At 34.7% G+C, this 22,375-nt stretch overlaps 1 protein-coding gene across 1 annotated transcript; it reads left to right on the top strand.

The window, feature by feature from the left end:
* Positions 1-753: 753 nt before the first annotated feature.
* On the top strand, positions 754-22,358 carry LOC113873454 (protein MOR1). Its single transcript, XM_027511580.1, has 54 exons — positions 754-1,136; positions 1,293-1,398; positions 1,485-1,608; positions 2,938-3,017; positions 3,104-3,281; positions 3,381-3,445; positions 4,202-4,284; positions 4,400-4,485; positions 4,613-4,726; positions 4,830-4,949; positions 5,473-5,575; positions 6,057-6,193; positions 6,548-6,613; positions 6,706-6,823; positions 7,863-7,903; positions 8,266-8,337; positions 8,425-8,532; positions 8,648-8,753; positions 9,327-9,439; positions 9,561-9,648; positions 9,787-9,887; positions 10,613-10,720; positions 10,822-10,927; positions 11,004-11,083; positions 11,164-11,313; positions 11,443-11,518; positions 11,722-11,846; positions 11,937-12,047; positions 12,118-12,267; positions 12,374-12,448; positions 12,529-12,610; positions 12,744-12,853; positions 12,930-13,028; positions 13,114-13,188; positions 13,277-13,372; positions 13,460-13,561; positions 13,644-13,745; positions 13,933-14,115; positions 14,197-14,308; positions 14,693-14,769; positions 14,849-14,928; positions 15,856-15,915; positions 16,038-16,164; positions 16,345-16,467; positions 16,546-16,623; positions 16,727-16,885; positions 17,025-17,183; positions 20,031-20,128; positions 20,228-20,384; positions 20,467-20,583; positions 20,756-20,851; positions 20,973-21,044; positions 21,159-21,441; positions 21,527-22,358. Exons 1-54 carry the CDS (start codon positions 977-979, stop codon positions 21,799-21,801), a joined length of 6,072 nt encoding a protein of 2,023 aa, XP_027367381.1. The 5' UTR covers positions 754-976; the 3' UTR covers positions 21,802-22,358.
* Positions 22,359-22,375: the final 17 nt, after the last annotated feature.

The following is a 22,375-nucleotide window of genomic DNA, read 5'->3' as shown; positions in this document are numbered from 1 at the left end:
TTTCTGTATATGAAAAAAGTGGTTACATTAATATTTTTTTTACCTAAGATTAATTTTTAACTATTGAATACATTTAAGTTTATGAGTTGTCATTCGTAAAACATTTATCAAGGTGACTTCTATTATTGTATTGAAATAAACAAGATGATTAACATTTTATTTTACTTCAGCCAATAACATATAATAATTGAATTATATATCTACGTCTTTTTACAATGATACAGTTAAGGGGCTTTATATTTAATGTACAAAACAATAGTATAATTCAAATTAAAATGATAACACTCTGACTTAATTTGCAAAAGGAAATATTGTTTTTAGAGTTTTTTATAGACTTGATTTAATTTGCCAAAGAAATAGCGTTTTCATAACCTTTTTAAAATGAATAAATTTTATTTTCAAAATCCTATGAATCAAAATAAATTATATTTTTTAATTTAATTTTTTTGAATTATATCATTTTTATTTTGATTAATTTTTAATGTTTACTTTCATAATAATAAAAAAGTAAATTGTAATGGCAAACACAGAGGAAGAGAAATCTTGAATTTATGTCCTGTGATGTGATCGGTTAGGGAGATCTCAATTCAAAATTGGCGTTGGTTCCACGCTCCCAAAAGCAGCGTGGGCAAGAAAAACGTAAATACCAATATACCATCTCGTCCCAAGTGACGAAAACCAAATAAATAAATAAAAGAAAAATCCAAAACAAAAAACCACTCTCTCCCTCCCTCTCTCTCTCTTTCCCTGTTGTGTTTTTGAAGCGAAGATAAAAACGCTTTTGCACGTTCCGTTTCTTGTACATTTCCCCCCCTTCCCTCTCGCCGGCACAGGCAAAAAAAGAAAAGAAAAACACGAACGCACATACAAAGAGATACATACACACACACACTCTCCCTCTTCTTTCTCTCTCTAAAATTCGGCAGAGATCGACAGGTTCGGGGAGCACAGGTTGTAGATTGCGGAGCGAGCAATAATGTCCGAGGAAGAGAAGTTGTTGAAGGAGGCCAAGAAACTGCCATGGGAGGATCGTCTCTTTCACAAGAACTGGAAGGTGCGCAACGAGGCCAACATCGATTTGGCTTCGCTCTGCGACTCCATCGCCGATCCCAAGGACCCTCGCTTCCGCGAATTCGGTCCGTCTTTTCTTTATCCCTAGGGTTTTTCCGATTCGCTTCTTGATCTCCGAATGACGGATCTAGATGCGGTTATCTCCAGAGTCGGTTGTTGTTATGGTACATTTTATTGCGGATCTTGATGCGTCCTTTTGTTTTTGTTTTTGAATTTGGTAGGTCCGTTTTTTAAGAAGACTGTGGCGGATTCGAATGCTCCGGTGCAGGAGAAGGCGCTCGATGCGTTGATTGCTTACCTGCGAGCTGCCGATGCCGATGCCGGCAGGTGAGAATTTTGGTTGGCTTTCAAATTTGAAAGTTACCGTTCTTGTGTGAATTTGAATTTAAATTTGAATTTGAATGTCGGGATAGGTACGGGAAGGAAGTTTGTGATGCGATTGTGGCGAAATGTCTGACCGGAAGGCCAAAGACAGTGGAGAAGGCTCAGGCCGTGTTTTTGCTTTGGGTGGAATTAGAAGCTGTGGATGCATTTCTGGTACTGTTCTTTGGTGTCTTTTGTGGTTTGCTTGGTGTTGTGTGTTTTGTTTGAGTAGTGAATGTTTGCAATGCTTGCGGAAAAGAACTTCTAGCAGTTGTGATTACAATTGTAGTTATAAGTTGGTACGTATCATATTACCTCTTACTTTGTCTGGTGGTGAAGAGACCAAGTTGGTAAGTATGTCTCTTCACCAAGTAAGTTGGTGAAGAGACCAGACCAACCTTGTTTCGCATGTATTTCTTTGTGGTCTTTGACTTTGGCAATTCCAGACTCTCTCTATCTCTCAATAAAAGTTCTACTACAATATTTAACACGAGGACTTTGATTATATTAGTCAAATAGAAATTACATTTTAATGTTTTCTTTCAATTATGATTGAATCAAATGATTTGCCTCTGGTGGTTGGTTTTTGCAAAAAATGCATTATGTATTTCATCAGGTGTACCAAGTGTATAGCAAGCATTTTTTGTTCAGAATTTTAAGTTTGTACACCCATGCAAGGTTAGGAATTGGTTTTGTAGATCCTAGAAAAGCAAATGGTTGCTGCCCCAGTCTTAAAAAACAATAGTTTTATAGAGGGATGATGTATCTGAGGTTTAAATGTTTAATCCTCCATGGGGCTACTTGTCCAATTATCCCCCTCCCAGGAATGAGTTGGACATTGTTTTAATTTTAAATCTTTTTTAATTGCTTAAGGGTCTGGTACATGCAAATGAAAGAAAATGAGCATCAATTGATATGAAAGTTATTTTTGATGAAACTATATATTTAATCCTGCAAATTTTATAATTTTAATTAGCCTTGCTTAAACATTATATTTATTATCGGTGCAGAATGTTTTAAATAGTTAAGTCTCTTTGCACTTTACATGTCAACAGCTTTGCATCAACTAGTCATGTTTTGTGGTTTCTTTTTCTTTCTCAAAGCTATTGGAAATTTTAGTATGCAAAGGTTGATCCTCCATGATGATACTTATCCCCCTCTAAGAATGAGTATCTGACACAGTTTTAAATTTGAAATCTTTTTTAATTTCCACAAAAAAAATTATTTAGAGCTTGGTACTTCACAAAGTGTCAATTAATAATAGGAAAACCCTTTTTAATGCACCTGTATATTTTATGGGTTCATATCTGTTGTATATTTTCTTTAGATGATCACAAACTGTGATTTTGAATAGCCTTGTTTTCCATTTTCTTTGTTTTTGGTTCACAATATGTTTTACATGATGAATTCAATTTGGCGTTTACACACATCAATAACTTTGCATCTGCTAGTCATACTTTTCTTTTTCTATTTTTTTTTTCTCAAGGCTTTTGGTAATTTTAGGATGCAATGGAGAAAGCGATAAAAAACAAAGTTGCTAAAGCAGTGGTGCCTGCAATAGATGTTATGTTTCAAGCTTTAAGGTTTGGAATCTCTTTGCTGCAAAAACTACAATAGCTGTTTTCTTTTCACGAGTCTTATGTAACTGTCAATTTTAATGCTGCTATAGTGAATTTGGAGCAAAAATTGTGCCCCCAAAAAGAATTTTGAAGATGCTTCCGGAACTTTTTGATCATCAAGATCAGAATGTTCGTGCATGCTCTAAAGGGTTGACTCTTGAGCTTTGCCGCTGGATTGGTAAAGATAGTGTAAAATCAATTTTGTTTGAGAAAATGAGAGATACAATGGTAAGTTAAATTGATTGTCTATTTTTCTTAGTTATTCTGATTTATTATGTTCTCCATCATATGGAAATCATAAAGTACCCTTTTTTCCTATTTCTGTAGAAAAAAGAGCTAGAAGCGGAGCTTGTAAATGTTACAGGAGCAGCAAAGCCAACCCGTAAAATAAGGTGGATGTCTGATTTTGATACCGCTATTTTGAGTTTCCCCCTTACTGAGTTTTCTGTACAATGATAGGATCCTTGATACTCACTGGGGCATGTATGTAAGGTGGTGCAACGTATGTGCATCCATATTCCTTTTACATTGTTTTTTTTTAATTTTGTAATATTTTGAATTTGCCCCTTTTTTTGTTCTTTTAGTTGTTTGAAATTGTCTTATTTGTAAAAGTTGTCTATTTGTGTTTTTTTTTTTTAATGCTTCCCAAGTTCCGACTCTTCTGTTGTGCATTCAGAACCTTATAGAGATTATTATAGCATTCCCCCATCCCATCCCCCCCCCCCTCCCCCTCCAGTTTGAAAATGAATATTATATCAAGGTCATAGATGCTAAAATATTCCTCAAAAGAAATACAATAGTTGGATGGTAGTCAGTTAAATGCCAATGAGCAAACTATTCAGAAAGGCATTTTCAAGTCCTGCAGAGCATTCTTCTTTTCATTGTAATTATAATAGTTTCCTGATTCCTCAAGTCAAGTGTTTGACATAATTCTAGGTTGTATTTCTGAATTTTAACTAGTTTCATAGGGGTTCACTAACAGAATATGGCATTAGGTACTTGACCATGGACATGATGTTTGTTTTACCAACTTTTAGCAAACACAACTGATGCTTACACATCTAATGTGAATCTTTATTATCAAAATATGTTGATGTTAATCAGTGTATGAGTGATATCGTCTTAATAAAATATCTGCCAAATTTTAGATCTGAGCAAGACAAGGAACCTGAACAGGAAGCTGTGTCAGAGGTTGTGGGTCCTGGCCCTTCTGAAGAATCTGGGACTGATGGTATGAACGATTTTGGAGCTGGAGTATGTTTTCTTTTTTTTTTCTCAAACATGGTTTGTCTTTGTTCACTTGTTCTGATATACTTGTACTTGTTTGCCAAATATTTTACTGCCAGCTCCTCAAGAGATAGATGAATATGAACTTGTTGATCCTGTTGATATATTGACTCCTTTGGAGAAGTCAGGATTTTGGGATGGAGTGGTCAGTTTTCTGTCCCGTCTGAGATTGTACTCGTTAACTTGGATCGAATACACCTTTATCTTTTTAATATGGCTTTGAATCTGTCTAAGTTTGTCCTTTACTTTTTTTTGGTCGTGTTATTCTTTAGAAAGCCACCAAATGGTCTGAACGGAAAGAGGCTGTTGCTGAACTTACAAAGCTTGGATCAACTAGAAGAATATCTCCTGGTGATTTCTCTGAAGTTTGTCGGACCTTAAAGAAGGTATTATGTACATGTTTTGACATTGTGTGTGTATTTGCATCTTCTTAGTCACTCTGCTATGCTGGATTGCAACTAAGGTTTAACTAGTAGTTTTTGTCTGCAGCTTATTACAGATGTGAATATTGCTGTTGCAGTTGAAGCTATCCAGGCTATTGGCAATCTTGCTCGCGGATTAAGAACCCATTTTTCTGCAAGTTCTCGTTTTTTATTACCTGTTTTACTTGTAAGTAGTATTCTACAGCTACATGTATCAGGTGTCAACAATTGAATGCATTTTACTATAGGATCTATTTCATTGGTTTTCTATTGTGTATACCAACATTAATTAATATCTGACTTCCTCCACTTAAATGCAGTCAAGTCATTGTTTATTTTGAAGTTGTTGGTAAACATAAATGGTTTTGAGAGAGTATGATGTTTCCCATTTTGAACTGCTCACTGCCTCACATTTTGTTGCTGATCACCTAATGGGATAAAGCTTGGTTGTTGTTGTTTTATTGCCTCACATTTTGTATTTTTCTTGTGTGTTTTTAAGAAGCAATTTATTTTGGCTCAGAGAAAGTTGATTGTCTTCTACCTTGAATACCTTTAGAGTTTGTGACAGGAGAATCATGCATATCTAGCTTACATTGAAATTCTTTTTAAAGTAAATAGTTAATTGCATTTTTTTATGGCATGAAATAATAATCTACTGTCCTTCATATAGTGCTTGCTCAACTCAATATGTTTTTTTCTTGAATGAATAGGAAAAATTGAAGGAGAAAAAACCTACTTTGACTGAGTCGTTGACGCAGACACTTCAAGCAATGCACAAAGCTGGATGCATTAGCCTCGTTGATGTTGTTGAAGGCAGGTTTCTCCTCCTTGACTATTGAATGAACTTAATAAGAGTCTTGGTTTTGAACGGCTTCAGGTTAAAGGATTGAATTATTGGGTTTGCAGAATCTGTGAATCTAGACCTTTCTTTTTTATACATAGTCCATGGCTTTGCAATGTTTGGTGTTTTTTCCTGTTGAAATTCAAGTTCTCAATCTGAAGATTATAGCATTTATATACATTACCATAGACAAAGAATTTGGTGTCTTTTCTCATTAGAGTTTGTTTCCTTAGCAAGCTTGATGAAAAACTTGTTTAATATTCCCCTGCTGTATTTTGGCTATAGATTTATATTGGTATTTTATTTCATTGTATGAATCACTCCTCGATTTTGATTGGTATTTCTAGTTATCAATTGTATTTATGTATCTTGACCCTAAATTATTGTGTCATTGTTTTTCATTAGTATTGTATGTTTGCTTCTTGTTGAGTGTATCATGTTTAATTGTTGCAGATGTTAAGACAGCCACAAAGAACAAAGTCCCTCTTGTGCGATCATTAACCTTGACCTGGGTGACGTTTTGTATTGAAACGAGTAATAAGGGTGTTATTACAAAGTTCCATAAGGATTATGTGCCAATCTGTATGGAGGTCCGTTTGTTTCTACTGTTTAATTTTGTTTAGTAGACGAGCTTTGTTTTTCTTGTGGAATTTAAAAACAGTTTACTACAGTTGTGTCAGTAGTTTTAGTTCTCCTTATTTAAAATATTAGTTTGATTCCCTTCTTTCCTTGGTGTAGGGGTGATTAGAACTTGGTGTAATAAACTGTCTATTACAATTGAGTTTATTTGCCTTGTGTATAGTGTTCGAGTTCTGAGATGTTATTTATAGAGTATGCAATTTGTTTCACCTGTTTTTTTAAAAGCACATTGTAAATGATGTTTATCTGGTACATTTTTTATGTTGTTTACTTTTTAGAAAATGCTAAAATTTGGATCTTTACAGTGCCTAAATGATGGTACTCCTGAAGTGAGGGATGCTGCCTTTTCAGCATTGGCTGCAATAGCAAAGGTGAAATTTCTAACAACTAGATCTGCTTTTATGCTTGTGAGTGTGCTTTTACTGTTGAGTTTTCAAGCATCTTATTGTTCATTCTGTTGTAGTCGGTTGGCATGAGACCTCTTGAGAGGTCGCTGGAGAAACTTGATGATGTTAGAAGAAAGAAGCTTTCAGAAATGATTTCAGGTTCTGAAGATGCTGTGCCTGGTGGTTCTTCCACAGGTTTGTAATTTTCTTTTATATAAACCAAAAAATTATTAGATGTGAAGGGGAGAATGAAAGGGAGAACAAAGTTTCCTTGAAAAGAAAATACTTGAATGACTAGGGCTTCCTCTAGTACCTCTACAGTTTGCGCAAGCTGTGAACCAAAGTGTATCTTTCGTGAATGTAGAGGGGTCCTAGCCAATTAAATCAACCTTTGTCCCTTCTCATCATGTGCCTATGGGGCTAAGGTCCACAAGCTTTTGAAATTGGAAGATAACCACTGCAGCAGCCTCCTACCTTTGAACCTCTTAATTGGAATCAGAATTTAAAACTTAAATTATATGCTCACCAATATTTATTTGCATTCTTCTATTTTAGTAACATCCACTACTGCATTATAAAATTTTTGCGTCTTATGTCTTTCCCTTCAATATTTTGAATCTTGTTAACCTCTTTTTGTATGTTGTGACATTTTTCAGCAGTCCTTATGACCACATGTTTTGGAATTTGTACTGCCAATGTTGAACATTTTTCTAAAATGTTAAAACATCCATCTTTAATTACATATACCCTGCATCTGAATCTGTGATACACCATCTGACATGCTTGATTCCTTTTTCAAAATTGGGGTCCTGAGTTCTACAGTTGTACTTTCTTAACAACCTTCTCTGCTTTTGTAAAATTGGGTTTGCTAGTGTATGTGCCCATGTCTCTAAATACATGTTGTTTGCCTATTTTGGGAACTATTTAGAACTGGATATGGTCCTTAAAGTTCTGTGGTAATAATAAAAGACAGTAAATTCGTACTATCATGATTCATGTCAATCATTGCTTTTCAAAATAGCCTCAATCTGTGGCATTAATTTTCTGTTAATATGCTAATACCGCATTGAATATGTTTCCACCATTCTACTTTGATTGATTCTCTCTAAATTGTGATTTGATTATTTTTAATGCATAATTTAATTGTTCTGCCTCCTGAATTTCAGTGCTGAATGTTATTTGTATTCTGTAGAGCTATTTTGATTTGTTCTGACACTTGATAATGATCTTCCAGCTTCTGTGCAAACTACACGTGCTAGTGTCTCATCTGCGGAGGTGGGTTTACCTTTTCTTTTAGGTTATAGTTGTAGAAATCTGACTTCAGTTTCATTTTTTGCACACTTGCACCTAGAGTTGATTGGTTGTTTTGCTGAATTGAATGTAGTTTGAGTGCTCCCTTTCTTTCTTTGGTGATCCCCCACCCATTAAAAAGCAACCATGAAAAAGTTTGGATTTTGAGCTTTGACTTTAATATCGCATGGGATTATGAAATGTGAAAGCTAATATAGGGTTTTGGACAGGAATTCTTTGTGAACATTGTTAAAGACATTTAAAAATTTATGAATGATTGAATGTTTGAAAGATTCTTTTTGAGGGACAAACATTTACTTGTCAGTTGTCACTTGATTTGCTTACAGACCTCTGAAAGTGCATTTGTTAAAAGGTCAGCAGCAAGCATGCTTAGTGGAAAGAGACCTGTTCAATCAGTTGTAAGATTGCATCTTCTTGCTTGTAACTAAGATATGATATTATTTCTGATGCATGAGTTAACATGTCAAATATTTTACACATTCTAGTCTGTAACTAAGAAAGGAGGGGCTGTAAAGTCTGGGACAAACAAAAAAACAGATGGAGTAGCACAAGTGAAGGCATCAAAATCAATTGAACCACCTGAAGATGTTGAGGTAAATTGATATCTGTTTGTCTTCTGTCTCTCTGATTTGAATATGCCTTAACACAGATTGTTTTGTGATCACTAATGATAATTTATGCAATATTTGTGTATAAAAAATTACACAGCCCACTGAGATGAGTCTTGAAGAGATTGAAAGCCGGATAGGTTCTATTATACAGTCGGATACAATCATTCAATTAAAAAGTGCTGTCTGGAAGGAACGTCTGGAAGGTTGGTCATTGTCTGTCTGTTTTGTGGTTTTATACACACACACACACAGAATTTTACATTGGAGGAGTAAGTCTGTAAGTAAATGATGTGGATAGGTGAACTGGTGGAAGATTTAACTTCTAAATCATCACTTGCTCAGTCTACGCTCAAGTATGATTTTGTTTGTTTATGCTTTTCTGTTGAAGAGTGTGGTAGATTTTATAGGTTCTTCTCAGGACCTTTGATGATTTGGACTTGGCCAACTGGGGGTTTATCTTGTAACATGAATATTCTTCTCAAAGCACAGAACTAGATACTAGTATTTAGTTATCTAGCTGTGTGTTATTATCATTGTCTTTTTGGTTGTTTTTGGGTATATTGAAATTGGGCCTGTCTCATCCACATTTCAATAGCATTTTATCTTGTGATATCTAAGTTTGAATGTCCAGTGGTCAAATCTTTAGGGCCTCCTTGTAAATTAGATTTAGTAATTTTTTTGTCTTTCTGTTAATTAGTGTAGCACTCTTCTTATTTCCCAAGATGTCCTTTAGACAAAATTTAATGAACAGGGTCACTGAAGTTAAATTTTTGCAGCCATTTCTTCACTGAAACAGCAAGTTGAAGGATTACAGGACCTAGACCAATCGGTAGAAATTTTGATTCGTTTACTCTGCGCTTTACCAGGATGGGGAGAAAAAAATGTTCAGGTTCAAAAATATTTTCTTTTGGAATTCAAAATGATTTATTTTATTGATTAGTAGTTGAAAATAGGCATTTCAAAAATAGGCACCAAAATGGGCCCTTAGTGTTTGTGATTTCCTTGTGCAGGTTCAACAGCAGGTTATTGAAGTTATCACTCATATAGCTTTGACTGCAAATAAGTTTCCAAAGAAGTGTGTAGTACTTTGCCTTTTGGGTGGGTATTGGCATTTAATTCTGCTTTTCCTCATAATAAACCCTGTTGTGAAATGAAATCTTTTTGTAATATGTTTACTTTATAAATGACTAGTTTTCTGATTTACTATCATATTTATTGCTGTTTTTTTTTTTGTAGGACTAAGTGAACGTGTAGCAGATATTAAGACACGTGCACATGCTATGAAATGCCTCAGTACTTTTTCTGAAGCAGTTGGTCCAGGATTCATTTTTGAAAGAGTAAGCATGGTTGCTCTTTATAGGCACATCTTCTAATCATTGGGCGTAAATGTTTTCCTTATGGTCTGGGAAGGACATGCTTAATATTTTTTCTCTTGAAAATTATGATATATTATGAGTTTATTTTGTGCTGTCAGTTCTAAATAGTTGTATTGGCTTTCCACATTTTAATGTCATTATTCTGTAGTATTGTCTGTGTATCAATATAGTGTTATTAATTATCTTGGAATATGTTGAAGTTGAATTTAGATTATCCATTGCTATTAACTGAAGATTACAAGGTGAAATTGCCTTAAATCTTTGTGACTTTGTGAAAGATGACAGGCAGAACAAACATATCATAGTGTATATGTATTTTCTTTAATGTTTTTAATCATTTAATTAATCTGGTAATAATAGGTGGTCGCATTTTTCATTGTATAATTTCATAATTCTTTATTAATGTCTAATATTATTTTTTTCTTCTCTTTTTATGAAATATGATCTAGTAAAAAATTAAGATAGCTGAGGAATAGTTTTTTGAATTTATTATAGCTGAGTAAAAGTTTTAAAACAAGCTTATATCTGTAGTGGTGTATCAATCAATTCCTGTTATTTAAATTAAGGCCTAGTTAGAAATCATATGAAATGCAGGAAGTACCTTTTTGGCTGAATATCAGTTTGCTTTTGCTTATCTTTAAATATTAATGAATAACGCTTGAAAAATTTTGATATTTTTATTGTAGCTTTACAAGATCATGAAGGAGCATAAGAATCCTAAGGTTCTCAGTGAGGGAATTTTGTGGATGGTTTCTGCAGTTGAGGATTTTGGTGTCTCACATATAAAGCTTAAGGTGTTTTATCTTAATTTACACACATTTTAGATACTTTAGTTTTGTGTGTTTTTGTTATCCAAATTTCTGGTTGAATTTTCTAATTAAATCCTATTTTGCAGGATTTAATTGATTTCCTTAAAGAAATTGGGCTGCAGTCAAGTGCAGCTGCTACTAGAAATGCATCAATTAAACTATTGGGTGTTCTGCACAGATTTGTTGGTCCAGGTGGCTTTGCGTTAACTTTCAAAATTTCATCTCTGTATCTCATTGTTTAAGGCTATAAGATTTTTTCTCCTGGCAGACATTAAAGGGTTTCTCACTGATGTAAAGCCTGCACTGCTCAGTGCACTTGATACAGAGTATGAGAAGAATCCATTTGAGGTATGTTATGTTTGGTGATCTAAGTTCCAGGCAGTACGGTGATTTCCTAACACTGTCATTTTATTTTATTTTTGCTACAGGGAGCATCTGCAGTTTGCAAGAGGACTGTCAGGGCATCAGACTCATCTTCATCTGTGGTTGCTGGTGGACTGGATAGCTTGCCTCGTGAAGACATTAGTGGAAAGATAACTCCAACTCTCCTGAAGAGCTTGGAAAGCCCTGATTGGAAGGTTTGTTGATATAAGCTAGCAAATCACTTTTAATTTTTTATTCTAAGGTTGCTTTCAGCTTTCAGTTATTGTGGAAGTATATTATTGTTCTGTTGCATCACATTTTGCTGTGCTTTTTTCTTGCTACAGGTTCGTATGGAGTCTGTTGATGCTGTAAATAAAATACTGGAAGAGGCTAATAAGCGCATTCAAGCAACTGGAACTGGTACTCCATTAGCTTTCTTTTTATGTGTTTTGTTTAGTTTTTAAAACTTTGTGCTCTCTCTCTCTCTCTCTCTCTCTTGCTACTCCTCCCTAATAACTTATTCCTTCCCATGGATAATATATACTTAATTCTTCAAGTTGATTATTTGGTTTGTTATAAAATTTGTCAGTCTTTGTAGTTTTGCCTGACTGTTGTATTACTAGGAGAGTTATTTGGGGCTCTTAGGGGAAGACTCTTTGATAGCAACAAAAACATAGTCATGGCTACCATGACAACAATTGGCAACGTTGCATCTGCAATGGGACAAGCTGTAGAGAAGTCAAGCAAGGTAAGAGAATTCTATTGTGGTTTTGTAATTTTATGTTCCAGTTGGTAATGTGCCTTTTTCTAGGTTGAACAATGAATTGGTTTGTTGCAGGGCATTCTGTCTGACATATTGAAATGTCTTGGAGACAATAAGAAACACATGAGAGAATGTGCCCTGAATACTTTAGACTCTTGGCTAGCTGCTGTTCATCTTGATAAAATGGTCTGTCCTGATCCTTTGCTCTGTTATTCTTTGTCTTGGTATCGTTGTCCTGAGTATGGTGTTATTGTAGGTTCCTTATATTGCGATTGCTTTGATGGATTCTAAACTTGGCGCGGAAGGGCGTAAAGATCTTTTTGATTGGCTATCTAGGCAACTTTCTGGGCTGAGTAGTTTTGCTGAAGCTGCCCAACTGCTGAAACCTGCCTCTTCTGCAATGACAGTACGATCTGGTTACTCAGCTTTCTGATTTTTCCTTATCTATATCATTTATCACATTAGATCTAATTCATAATATTCTTGAAATAAAATGTCTCCTGGCTTCTTAGGATAAATCCTCAGATGTTCGGAAGGCAGCTGAAGCTTGCATTAATGAGATATTGAGAGTTAGTGGACATGAAATGGTATGCGTTTGAGAACAATGCTGGTTTATTCCCTTAATATTTGTTTGATACCTAGATCTTGGAATTGTTTATTTATTCAGATTGAAAAGATAGTCAAAGACATTCATGGACCTGCACTGGCACTAGTTCTTGAGAAGTTGAAACCCTATGGAGCTTTTCAAGGTAGGTTCTTGGTAACATAACTCCATTCTTATTCTTCTTTGTTAATTGTGGTTGATGCTTATCATGGTAATTTAGTGATTTCTATGCTTACCTTTATCTCTTCCTTACCTCCACAATGTTTTTGTCTTTTTAGAGTCATTTGAGTCAGCTAGAGCAGTTTCAGTAGGTGCAACATCGAAATCAAAGGTTGGGAAATCAACTGTCAATGGTGTTTCAAAACATGGAAATAGAGCAGCATCTTCGGTATGTTGATTTTTCTTTGGTTGATTACTTAAAAATCTGTTCGGATTTCTGAATTTTTGTTTCTTGGTGTCAAAAGAGAGCTGTGGCAACAAAGGGTGCAAAGTCTGAATTGGTATCGGTTCAAGATATTGTGGTCCAGTCTCAAGCCTTGTTAAATATCAAGGATTCAAATAAGGTACTGTTGGCTGATGTTGGGCATATCGCTTAATATCTTCCAAAGATGTATTGTTGAAATGTCATGTGAATTTTCTTACGTGCAGGAAGATAGAGAGAGAATGGTGGTTCGAAGGTTTAAGTTTGAGGACCCACGAATTGAGCAGATTCAAGATCTTGAGGTGGGACTGTTTGTTGAGAAATAATCATATGTATAACCCAAGTTTTCTATAACTATTGAATTATAATATATGTGCCTGCAATTTGCAGAATGATATGTTGAAGTATTTCAGAGAGGATTTACATAGGAGACTCTTAAGTGCAGATTTTAAGAAGCAAGTTGATGGACTTGAAATGCTGCAGAAGGTGTGGTTCTTTTAAAGTTCTTGATAGCCTGCATGCTTTGAAGTATTGAATGTAAAAACCTTTACACACCACTTTTCCACTTTCCAGGCACTTCCATCCATTGCTAAGGAAGTTATAGAAGTTTTGGACATCCTTTTGAGGTGGTTTGTGTTGCAGTTCTGCAAATCAAACACAACATGCCTATTGAAGGTTCAATTTAATTTTTTTCTTTCATTGTTGGTTATGGTAAGGTCTAATGTTGGTCTTAACTTTATTCAATTCAATTGCTTAGGTGCTGGAATTTCTTCCGGAACTGCTTGAAACCTTGAAGGATGAGGGGTACTCTTTGACAGAGTCTGAAGTGGCATTGTTTCTTCCTTGCCTAGTAGAGAAGGTTTATATTAAGAACTATAATATTTGTTTTACCTGATGATATTATCATTGCAGTGAATCCTTCTAGTGTTTTAGTTGATTTTGGCAAATTTTTGGTTTTAGCATATGAACTAGGTTTAACTAGTTTACATTCTTAGTACTGCTACAGATGGACGAGTTAATCTTCGTTTCTTGTTAAAATGTTGCAGTTAGGGCATAACATTGAGAAAGTTCGAGAAAAAATGCGGGAGCTGACTAAACAATTTGTTGTCATATATTCTGCATCTAAATGTTTCCCTTATATATTGGAGGGATTGCGCTCTAAGAACAACCGAACTCGAATTGAATGTACTGATCTTGTTGGATTTATCATTGATCATCATGGTGCTGAGGTATTCTTACTGATTCCTTTTAGGGAAATTTTTCTGTGCAGTATTTTCCTTCCTTAATTATTTCTGATATTCTATGGACAGATTAGTGGGCAGCTAAAATCATTGCAAATTGTTGCAAGTTTGACGGCAGAACGAGATGGTGAAATTAGGAAAGCTGCATTAAATACGCTAGCTACTGGTTATAAGATTCTAGGTATGCCATATCCTGCAAAACTATTTGAAAATTTTTTATTAGGTCCCTGCACTTAATAGAACCCTAACGGAAATATGGTCAGGGACCCAATTAAAAATGATTTAAAAGTCAAGGGACCTTGTAAAACTTTTAAAGTATATGGAATTTATTTAATAGTTCCCAAAGAGTTCAGGGACGTATAAAGTAATGTAAATTTTTATTTTGTTGATTTGGGTGTTTCTGCTTTAGTATGACATAAATTGGAATAGTTGTTTGATATTCTTGTCTACGGAGGGATCAGCTTAACTTTTCAGTAGAGGGATTTATGTGCTAAATTTTGTTTTTCTTTTCATCATACCTCTTGGCCTCGCTGAGTAATTTTCCTTGTATAATCTTGCTATGCAGGCGAGGACATATGGAGATTTGTTGGGAAGCTAACAGATGCTCAGAAAAGCATGTTAGATGATAGATTTAAGTGGAAGGTCAGTACATTCATTACCCATTTTGTTTATCCTTTTTGATATACTGAACTCCTGATATGTTGGTGGGATAATTTGCTAGGTTCGGGAGATGGAAAAGAAGAAGGAAGGAAAGCCTGGTGAAGCGAGGGCCATTTTAAGGCGCTCTGTCAGGGAAAATGGGTGCGCCTTTTCATTCTTATTTATTTTAGGTTTTATTTTATGTTGTGCAGTTAATGCATTATAGTTTTATTTCCAATTTAAGCTATGTTTTCTTGATCTGGATCTTCATATATAAAATCCTATCTGATGTAACATATATAATTTTGGGGAAGCTGTATTATATATATGACTGTTGAGATTTAAGGATTTGGGTGAATTGTTCAGTGAAAAACACTGAACTGATATTGAATTTATATTGAAAGTGGTTCAAGTTCAAGAATATGTACATTATTGAGTGGCTTCATAGTGATCTCTGGAAGCAAAGAAATGATGAAACAGAAAATGGACCTGCCAGTTGACTAGGACATTTATATACACAAGTGCCTCAAGGATTGAAAAAATATTAGGAACACACTATATACTCTGGTCAACAATGAAAGAATTGTGATGAACTGAGGCAAAAGGGGTATTGGGCACACTCAGATGTGAAAAAGGCACTCAGCGTTCACCATAACTTAGATTTTTTATTGCGGCTAGAAAAAGGGAAAGATATCTACGTAAACAAAAATTAAATTAGGATAGGAATTATAATAATCAGCCTGAAATTATTAGAACATACAAATTGTTTAAGGATTAATTTGGTATAGGAAATTTTATTGCATTGGTAATGAAAATATAATTCAGGAAAATAAATTTTGAAAGAAACAATGTCAGTTAGGAGATGTTTAGATGAGTGAATTTTGAAAAATAAACATAAAAAGTAAGTTGTTATATTTATGGGACACTGTTTTGTTAGTAACCACTTGATGAAGTCGCTTTGAGTGATTAGTTGGGCAATTTCTTCTCACTAAATTCCTTCTCTTATTTTGGACAATTTCTTTTTGTAATGATCTTAATGGGACCCTGTTTTGGTGGAGGTTAAACCCTAAAATTCTTTTTGCTTACCAGGTCTGATGTTGCAGAGCAAAGTGGAGAACTGGCTAGATCTCTAGCAGGTCCAATATTAAGGTATGATAAAAGTTTTATCGAATTCTGTTCACTTTTCCCCTAATTAATTAAATGGAAAATTATCCCCCCAAATTACATGGCTCCTATCCTGTATTCTTTATCGTTTTGCTTGTTCATGTCAGGAAAAATTATGGTCAACCTGATAGTAACATTGAGAGACAGATGATGCCTCGTCCTGTAGCTGTTGCAAATGGCCCCACAGATTGGAATGAAGCTCTTGACATTATATCTTTTGGTTCTCCTGAGCAGGTGGATGGCATGGCTGATAGATTTTTTTAAAACACAAAAAAATCATTCGTGTCAGTTGTCGAAGCTAAATGTAGACTGATTTGTTGATAAATATAAATAGATGTCTATTGTTTCCCTATTCTCGTTCGGTTTTGGAAAATGGAGGTTGAATTGTGGTATTCAAAATATTTTGTGGTGCAGTCTGTTGATGGGATGAAAGTTGTTTGTCATGAGTTAGCTCAGGCTACTAATGATCCGGAAGGCAGTGCTATGGATGAACTTGTGAAAGATGCAGATAGACTAGTTTCCTGCCTTGCAAACAAGGTAAGAGTTTTCTCGGTTGCTTCTCTCATTTGGAGAAAGATCTTCAAGTGTTGACTTTCCTTTCATTATTTTAAATAGGTTGCAAGAACTTTTGACTTCAGTTTGACTGGGGCTTCATCTCGGTCTTGTAAATATGTGCTCAACACTCTCATGCAGGTAAATTTCTTTCCAGTATTTTTTTTGTTTTTTAGGTGGTGGTAGTGTGTCGGTGAGGTTTGTTCTTTTTTAATGTCTTTTATTAATTATTTGATCTTTACAGACTTTTCAGAATAAAAGATTAGCACATGCTGTAAAGGAGAGCACTCTTGACAGTCTCATTACTGAGCTTCTTCTGTGGCTCTTGGATGATAGGGTTCCTCATATGGATGATGGAAGCCAGTTATTGAAAGCATTGAATGTATTGATGCTTAAGATTCTGGTGAGGAACTCACTTTGTAAATAATTTTTTCTCTTTTTTTCCTCTTGCATGCTATGGTGTATTAATAATGATAATGTAAGTTTATGTGCCAAAAAACATGATGGACAAGTTATTTACTAACCAGCGATTGTGAATACAGGATAATGCTGATCGAACTTCATCTTTTGTTGTCCTAATCAATCTTTTACGCCCATTAGATCCATCAAGGTGGCCTTCACCAGCCTCAAATGAGTCATTTGCATCCAGAAATCAGAAGTTTTCCGATCTAGTTGTGAAATGCCTCATCAAGCTTACGAAGGTAACTATTTTAGCCAGCAGTAAAATCTTTAAAAAAATAAGCACAAAGATCAAATAAACTCTTTATTTAGGTTTTTTAAAAATTATTGGACTAGATATAATAGCCCCTAAGCCAGAGGAGGTTGTTTGATCATAGTTATTTCAGCTATGGGTCACTTAACTGCCTTTAAAAATTCGCCTTTAAAAATTCAATTGTTTATCTCCTTTAAGGAGCTACCACTTGATTATTGAGTTCTCTATTTACAAATCTTGAAACAAACATTAATGACCAAGACCTTGTGTTATGTAGAAAGACTCTCATGGAATCACTTTGGAATTGTGGTTAATTCTTTTATCCTTTCTGTTCTTTCTTCTGACTTTCCTTGTGTACTAAAGTTTAAAACTTGTAGTATCAAGCTTCGTAGCTGTTTCTACAACTCCTTTTTTTTTTTTTTTTGAGGCATATGATCTTAACATGTCATTAACTAGTTGAAAGAGTGAAGAAGACAGTGATGGTATGATGAAAAGGGGAATCTTTTTACCAAACATGGTGTTATTTTCAAAAACTTTCTTAATAAAACTAATCAAGCGCTCACTTAACACTACATCTAAGTGTTGAAGCAATGACTCTAACTCATTTGACAGTGTACTTGAACCATACAATATGTTACTTTTAGGTAATGATCTATTCCTATCACAGTATGTTTTAAAAAGTTTTATGTTGACTGCCAAAGGTCTAACGCGAACCCTCATTTTTTACCCAAACACCCAAGTTTGGGATTGATTATAAGGATTGTATGCAAAATTTAGTAGTTCTAGAGTTAAATAGAAATAGAAGGGGAGAGGGTTCCCATCTGTGAGGACAATTCGGAATTGATTGAGAGGTAGTTAAACATAGAACAGGGCCTAGGTCTCTCTCATAGTCATTTTGTGCTACCAAGCCCAACCTGATCTGTACCTGGTTGCGGACTAATGCAGACTGGGTTAAAATAACAATTTGAACCTTTAAAATTATAGCTCAAGCTTGACCTTTTGGTCTGCTTTATGGTGCTTTTTTTTTAACAAAGAAACCTATTTGAATATGTATTTAATATGAAAAATTACTCTAACAATATTTATCCAACAAATTTTGAAAAAAGATCATCAAATATTTTCATTCGACAATATTAAAATAAACAATCCTAGTAATTATAATTTTTAAAATAAATATTTTTAACTAGTATTGCAAGTATTTTTAACTAGTCTCTAATTATCATTATTTTTATTATCAAAATATAGAATCAAATTTTAATATAAAAAAATAATTTAAATTTTATAGGTGACAATTTCAAATTAAAATAATATATTTACTTGAAAAAAAGCAATGTGGGTTGCACCCTCTGTGAGCTAGCTTGCCCCAACTCGTATGAGTTTAGGCTTAAACGAGTCAAGCTAAAATTTCCCAAATTTATTTAGTTCTTCAATTGTAATGCCCAAATCTTCATTTTGTGTGGATATTTTTGGGCCAGCCTATCGGATAAGTTCATTTTGCTGACTCTAGTCTCCCAAGTACTGGGAAATGGGGAGTTTATGGCATCTGCACTGTCGATCACTTTATTCTCTCATTTCCTGATTTTTTATTCAATTCCTACAGATCTAAGAGAGAGATTTCTGTTTCTAAATACTGTTTTAATGATCAAGATTTCTACAGATCCAGCTTTATTAGGGCATTGATCAAGTTAAGCCTACTTAGCAGGAATTTTGGCTGCCTAGATGAACATGTATATTTTCATCCACATATTCCTTGAACTACTCAGCAAATTTTTAGACTGTGTACACATACTCATGCGACACCCCTTTCAATGAACTTAGGGTTAGAATCCTATCCTTGAAAAACAACTGTGTTCCTTCAAACTGCAGTTCAGCACATCCCTTTTCTGGAAGGGATCATGTTTTCCAGTCCAATCTTGTGTTTTCTGGTAGCCAGGTCACTTATCCAACCTTTCCTGTCTTCTCAGATACATTTCTATTTAGTCTTCTATTCATTCTTCACACTTCAATCCTCTGTTCCTTTTTTCCACTCCTGTACTGTTTATGTATTTTTCTATTTAACCTCCATCAATCATTCCATGTGGTGTAATGTTGTGATATATTAACCTCCTCCATCTATTATTTTAATTCTTAAGTTAGGTTTTATTTCTCAAGAATCATCATGAGTTTTGGCCTCAGTGAAATATTCCCTCTTGTATTACATTTATTATTTTCAACTCCAATCTGCTTTGAACCCTACCTTCCGTGTATTAATCATAATTCATGAATGTCTTGAATTTAGAGTTCAATTTTTTGAGCATTTGTGTTGTATAGATTATTTGATTTGTATTCCCTGTCTGTTATAGAGACTACTCCTCAATATGATGTTCACTGTAGAGATTGGCTACTGTTCTTTCAAATGCTAATAACCTTTCAACCTCAAATTAACCCAAAACAATCCCACTCACCATCCTATGTCAGGCCATTCACCTATAAAATGGGAATGAGATATGTTAGCCCATCATTCATATGTCCATCCATATATATCCATCTAATTCATCTAATCACAATAATATTTAATGGACTAGAAGTTTTAGTTATTGACAATTTTTTAACTGGGCAGAACGCATAATGGATGTCTATTGTTAGATATTCAATTATTAACAAATTGATTATTGACGAATCTATTAGACTTATATTGATCTATTTGATATTTAACTATGCATTGGTGATATGTAAAATTTGACTTGAATAAGTATAGAAGTGTAAATTTATTTTTCATGATCAAGAAGCAGAATTGAAATTGCTAAATTCTATCTGAACAGATTTATTCATCAAAATTTTGTTTGTGCTGCTGCAGGTTCTTCAGAGCACTATCTACGATGTTGACCTAGATCGCATACTACAAAGCATCCATTTATACCTGCAAGACTTAGGGATGGAGGAAATTAGGAGAAGGTATGTATAGCTGTTGTTGGATAGAGTCACTACTTTTTTTTTTTTGCTTATGAAAAAACTAAAATCACTTTTTTTATTTCTAATTTTTCATTTTTGTAGGGCTGGTGCTGATGACAAACCTTTAAGGATGGTAAAAACTGTTCTGCATGAACTTGTCAAGCTTCGTGGTGCAGCAATAAAGGGTCATCTTTCAATGGTTCCTATTGATGCAAAACCTCAACCCATCATCCTAGCCTACATTGAACTTAATCTTGAGGTATGTGCTACATAACATGTTAATTTATTTTATGTGGTTAGACTTGTTTCTACTGTATTTATTCTTTAGTTGTGATCTTCAGACTTTGGCTGCCGCAAGAATGTTGACTGCATCTGGACCTGCGGGACAAAACCATTGGGGCGATTCAGCAACCAATAATTCAGCCTCTGGCACACATTCTGCTGATGCCCAGTTGAAGGTATCACGATCCTTTATTTTTCAGTATTTTGGGTGTTATAAATTTACAGATATATGTTATTAATATCTCTAATTGATTTTCTGTTTTAACTTCGTTTTATTATGCCCTAATATCGTATTTCAACTTCAAAGCCATTCTTAAATCTTCATTTTTATCCTCAAATTAATTGCAGCAAGAGTTGGCTGCTATATTTAAGAAGATCGGGGAGAAGCAAACTTGCACAATTGGTTTATATGAACTATATCGGATTACCCAGTTGTACCCAAAGGTAATAATTGTGTATTTAAGTTTCATGTTAATTTTCAGAAAAGATGTAATGTAATGGTTAATAAACATCGTGCCTATATCCTTTTTGCTTATTTGATTGAGGTTCTTGTACTTCATATTAGGTTGACATATTTGCTCAGCTGCAAAATGCTAGTGAGGCATTTCGCACCTACATCAGAGAGGGCCTTGCGCAGGTTGAGTTAAATTACCTGTATCACAACATTTTCTTAAGTGTGCTTGCATTTTGTATCTATGTTTACATGATTGGTAGATTGAGCATTTGACAATTGATTTTAACATTTGGGCAGATGGAGAAGAATGCTGCTGCTGGAAGAACTCCTTCGAGTTTACCAATGCCTACTCCTCCACCAGCATCTTTAAATATATCTTCCCCTGATTTTGCACCTCTCTCACCTGTAAATGCAAATCCATTGAGTGATGCTAAATTAAATGTAAAACCTGAGCCGACTAATTTTAATTTACCCCCATCATACAATGAGGAGAATAGGACTGTGAATGCCATTACTTCTAGAGCATTAAATTCTGACTACACATTAGGTGACCAAAGGAATGATAGATTTATGACCGGAGGTATGGTAATCTTCTGTTTTTTTGCACCAAATTTTAATTTTTAGACAATATTTTTACAAGGATAAGTTACATATGATCTGTGCAGTAACCAGTGGAACATTGGATGCAATCAGAGAGAGGATGAAGAGCATGCAATTAGCAGCTGCTGCTGGGAGTACAGATTCTGGCGGTAGACCATTAACAAGTGCTAATGACAACTTGAATCATGGACTTGCTCCTAGTCAGATTCCTCTTGCATCAGAGCATGTTGGTACTGAGAACACTCTGCATGGTGGGGTACTCCCTATGGATGAGAAAGCATTGTCTGGGCTTCAAGCACGAATGGAAAGACTGAAAAGTGGATCCCTTGAACCTCTGTAACGATGAAACACCTTACTACTGTCTGATTTTGAAGACATCAATCTAATTGATGCAGTGGCATACAGCGCAATCACATGATTTTCAATACAGGTGGGTATAGATGAATGTGCAGAACAGTCGATAGAGCTATTATCCCTTTCACACTACGGAACTTTGACGTTGCTGAGTATTAGAGAATCTAGTTGCAGTCCAGTTAATGCCCATGCAATTCTTTCACCTCACGCTTTGTCCACTTGGCCTTTGTATATTGTAGTGGAGCTGTATTTTTGTAATAGGAATCATGTAGATGCGTCAATTTAATGCAATTTTACATACGTTTTAGTGCTGCTGAGCTTTGCCTGGTGCTGTCTATTTAGCTTGGTTCAGGAAATTTTGACAGTTATTTCATTTTAACTATGCAAATTATTATAGGACATCATGTTCATGTCCTTGGATTTGGTCTTCGAAATTCCCTCGAGTGTTTATCTTGCAGAAGAAAATTAAGTTTGACTTATTTTATTCTTGACCACGTAAGTATCTCTCCACAATCATCAATACACTTGCGGAGTTTTTATAATCATGTGGAACTGTTCAT

Source organism: Abrus precatorius, unplaced genomic scaffold, assembly GCF_003935025.1.
Source record: "Abrus precatorius isolate BTA unplaced genomic scaffold, Abrus_2018 Scaffold7, whole genome shotgun sequence".
Classification (NCBI taxonomy): domain Eukaryota; kingdom Viridiplantae; phylum Streptophyta; class Magnoliopsida; order Fabales; family Fabaceae; genus Abrus; species Abrus precatorius.
This window is presented reverse-complemented; position numbering and strand designations above follow the sequence as displayed.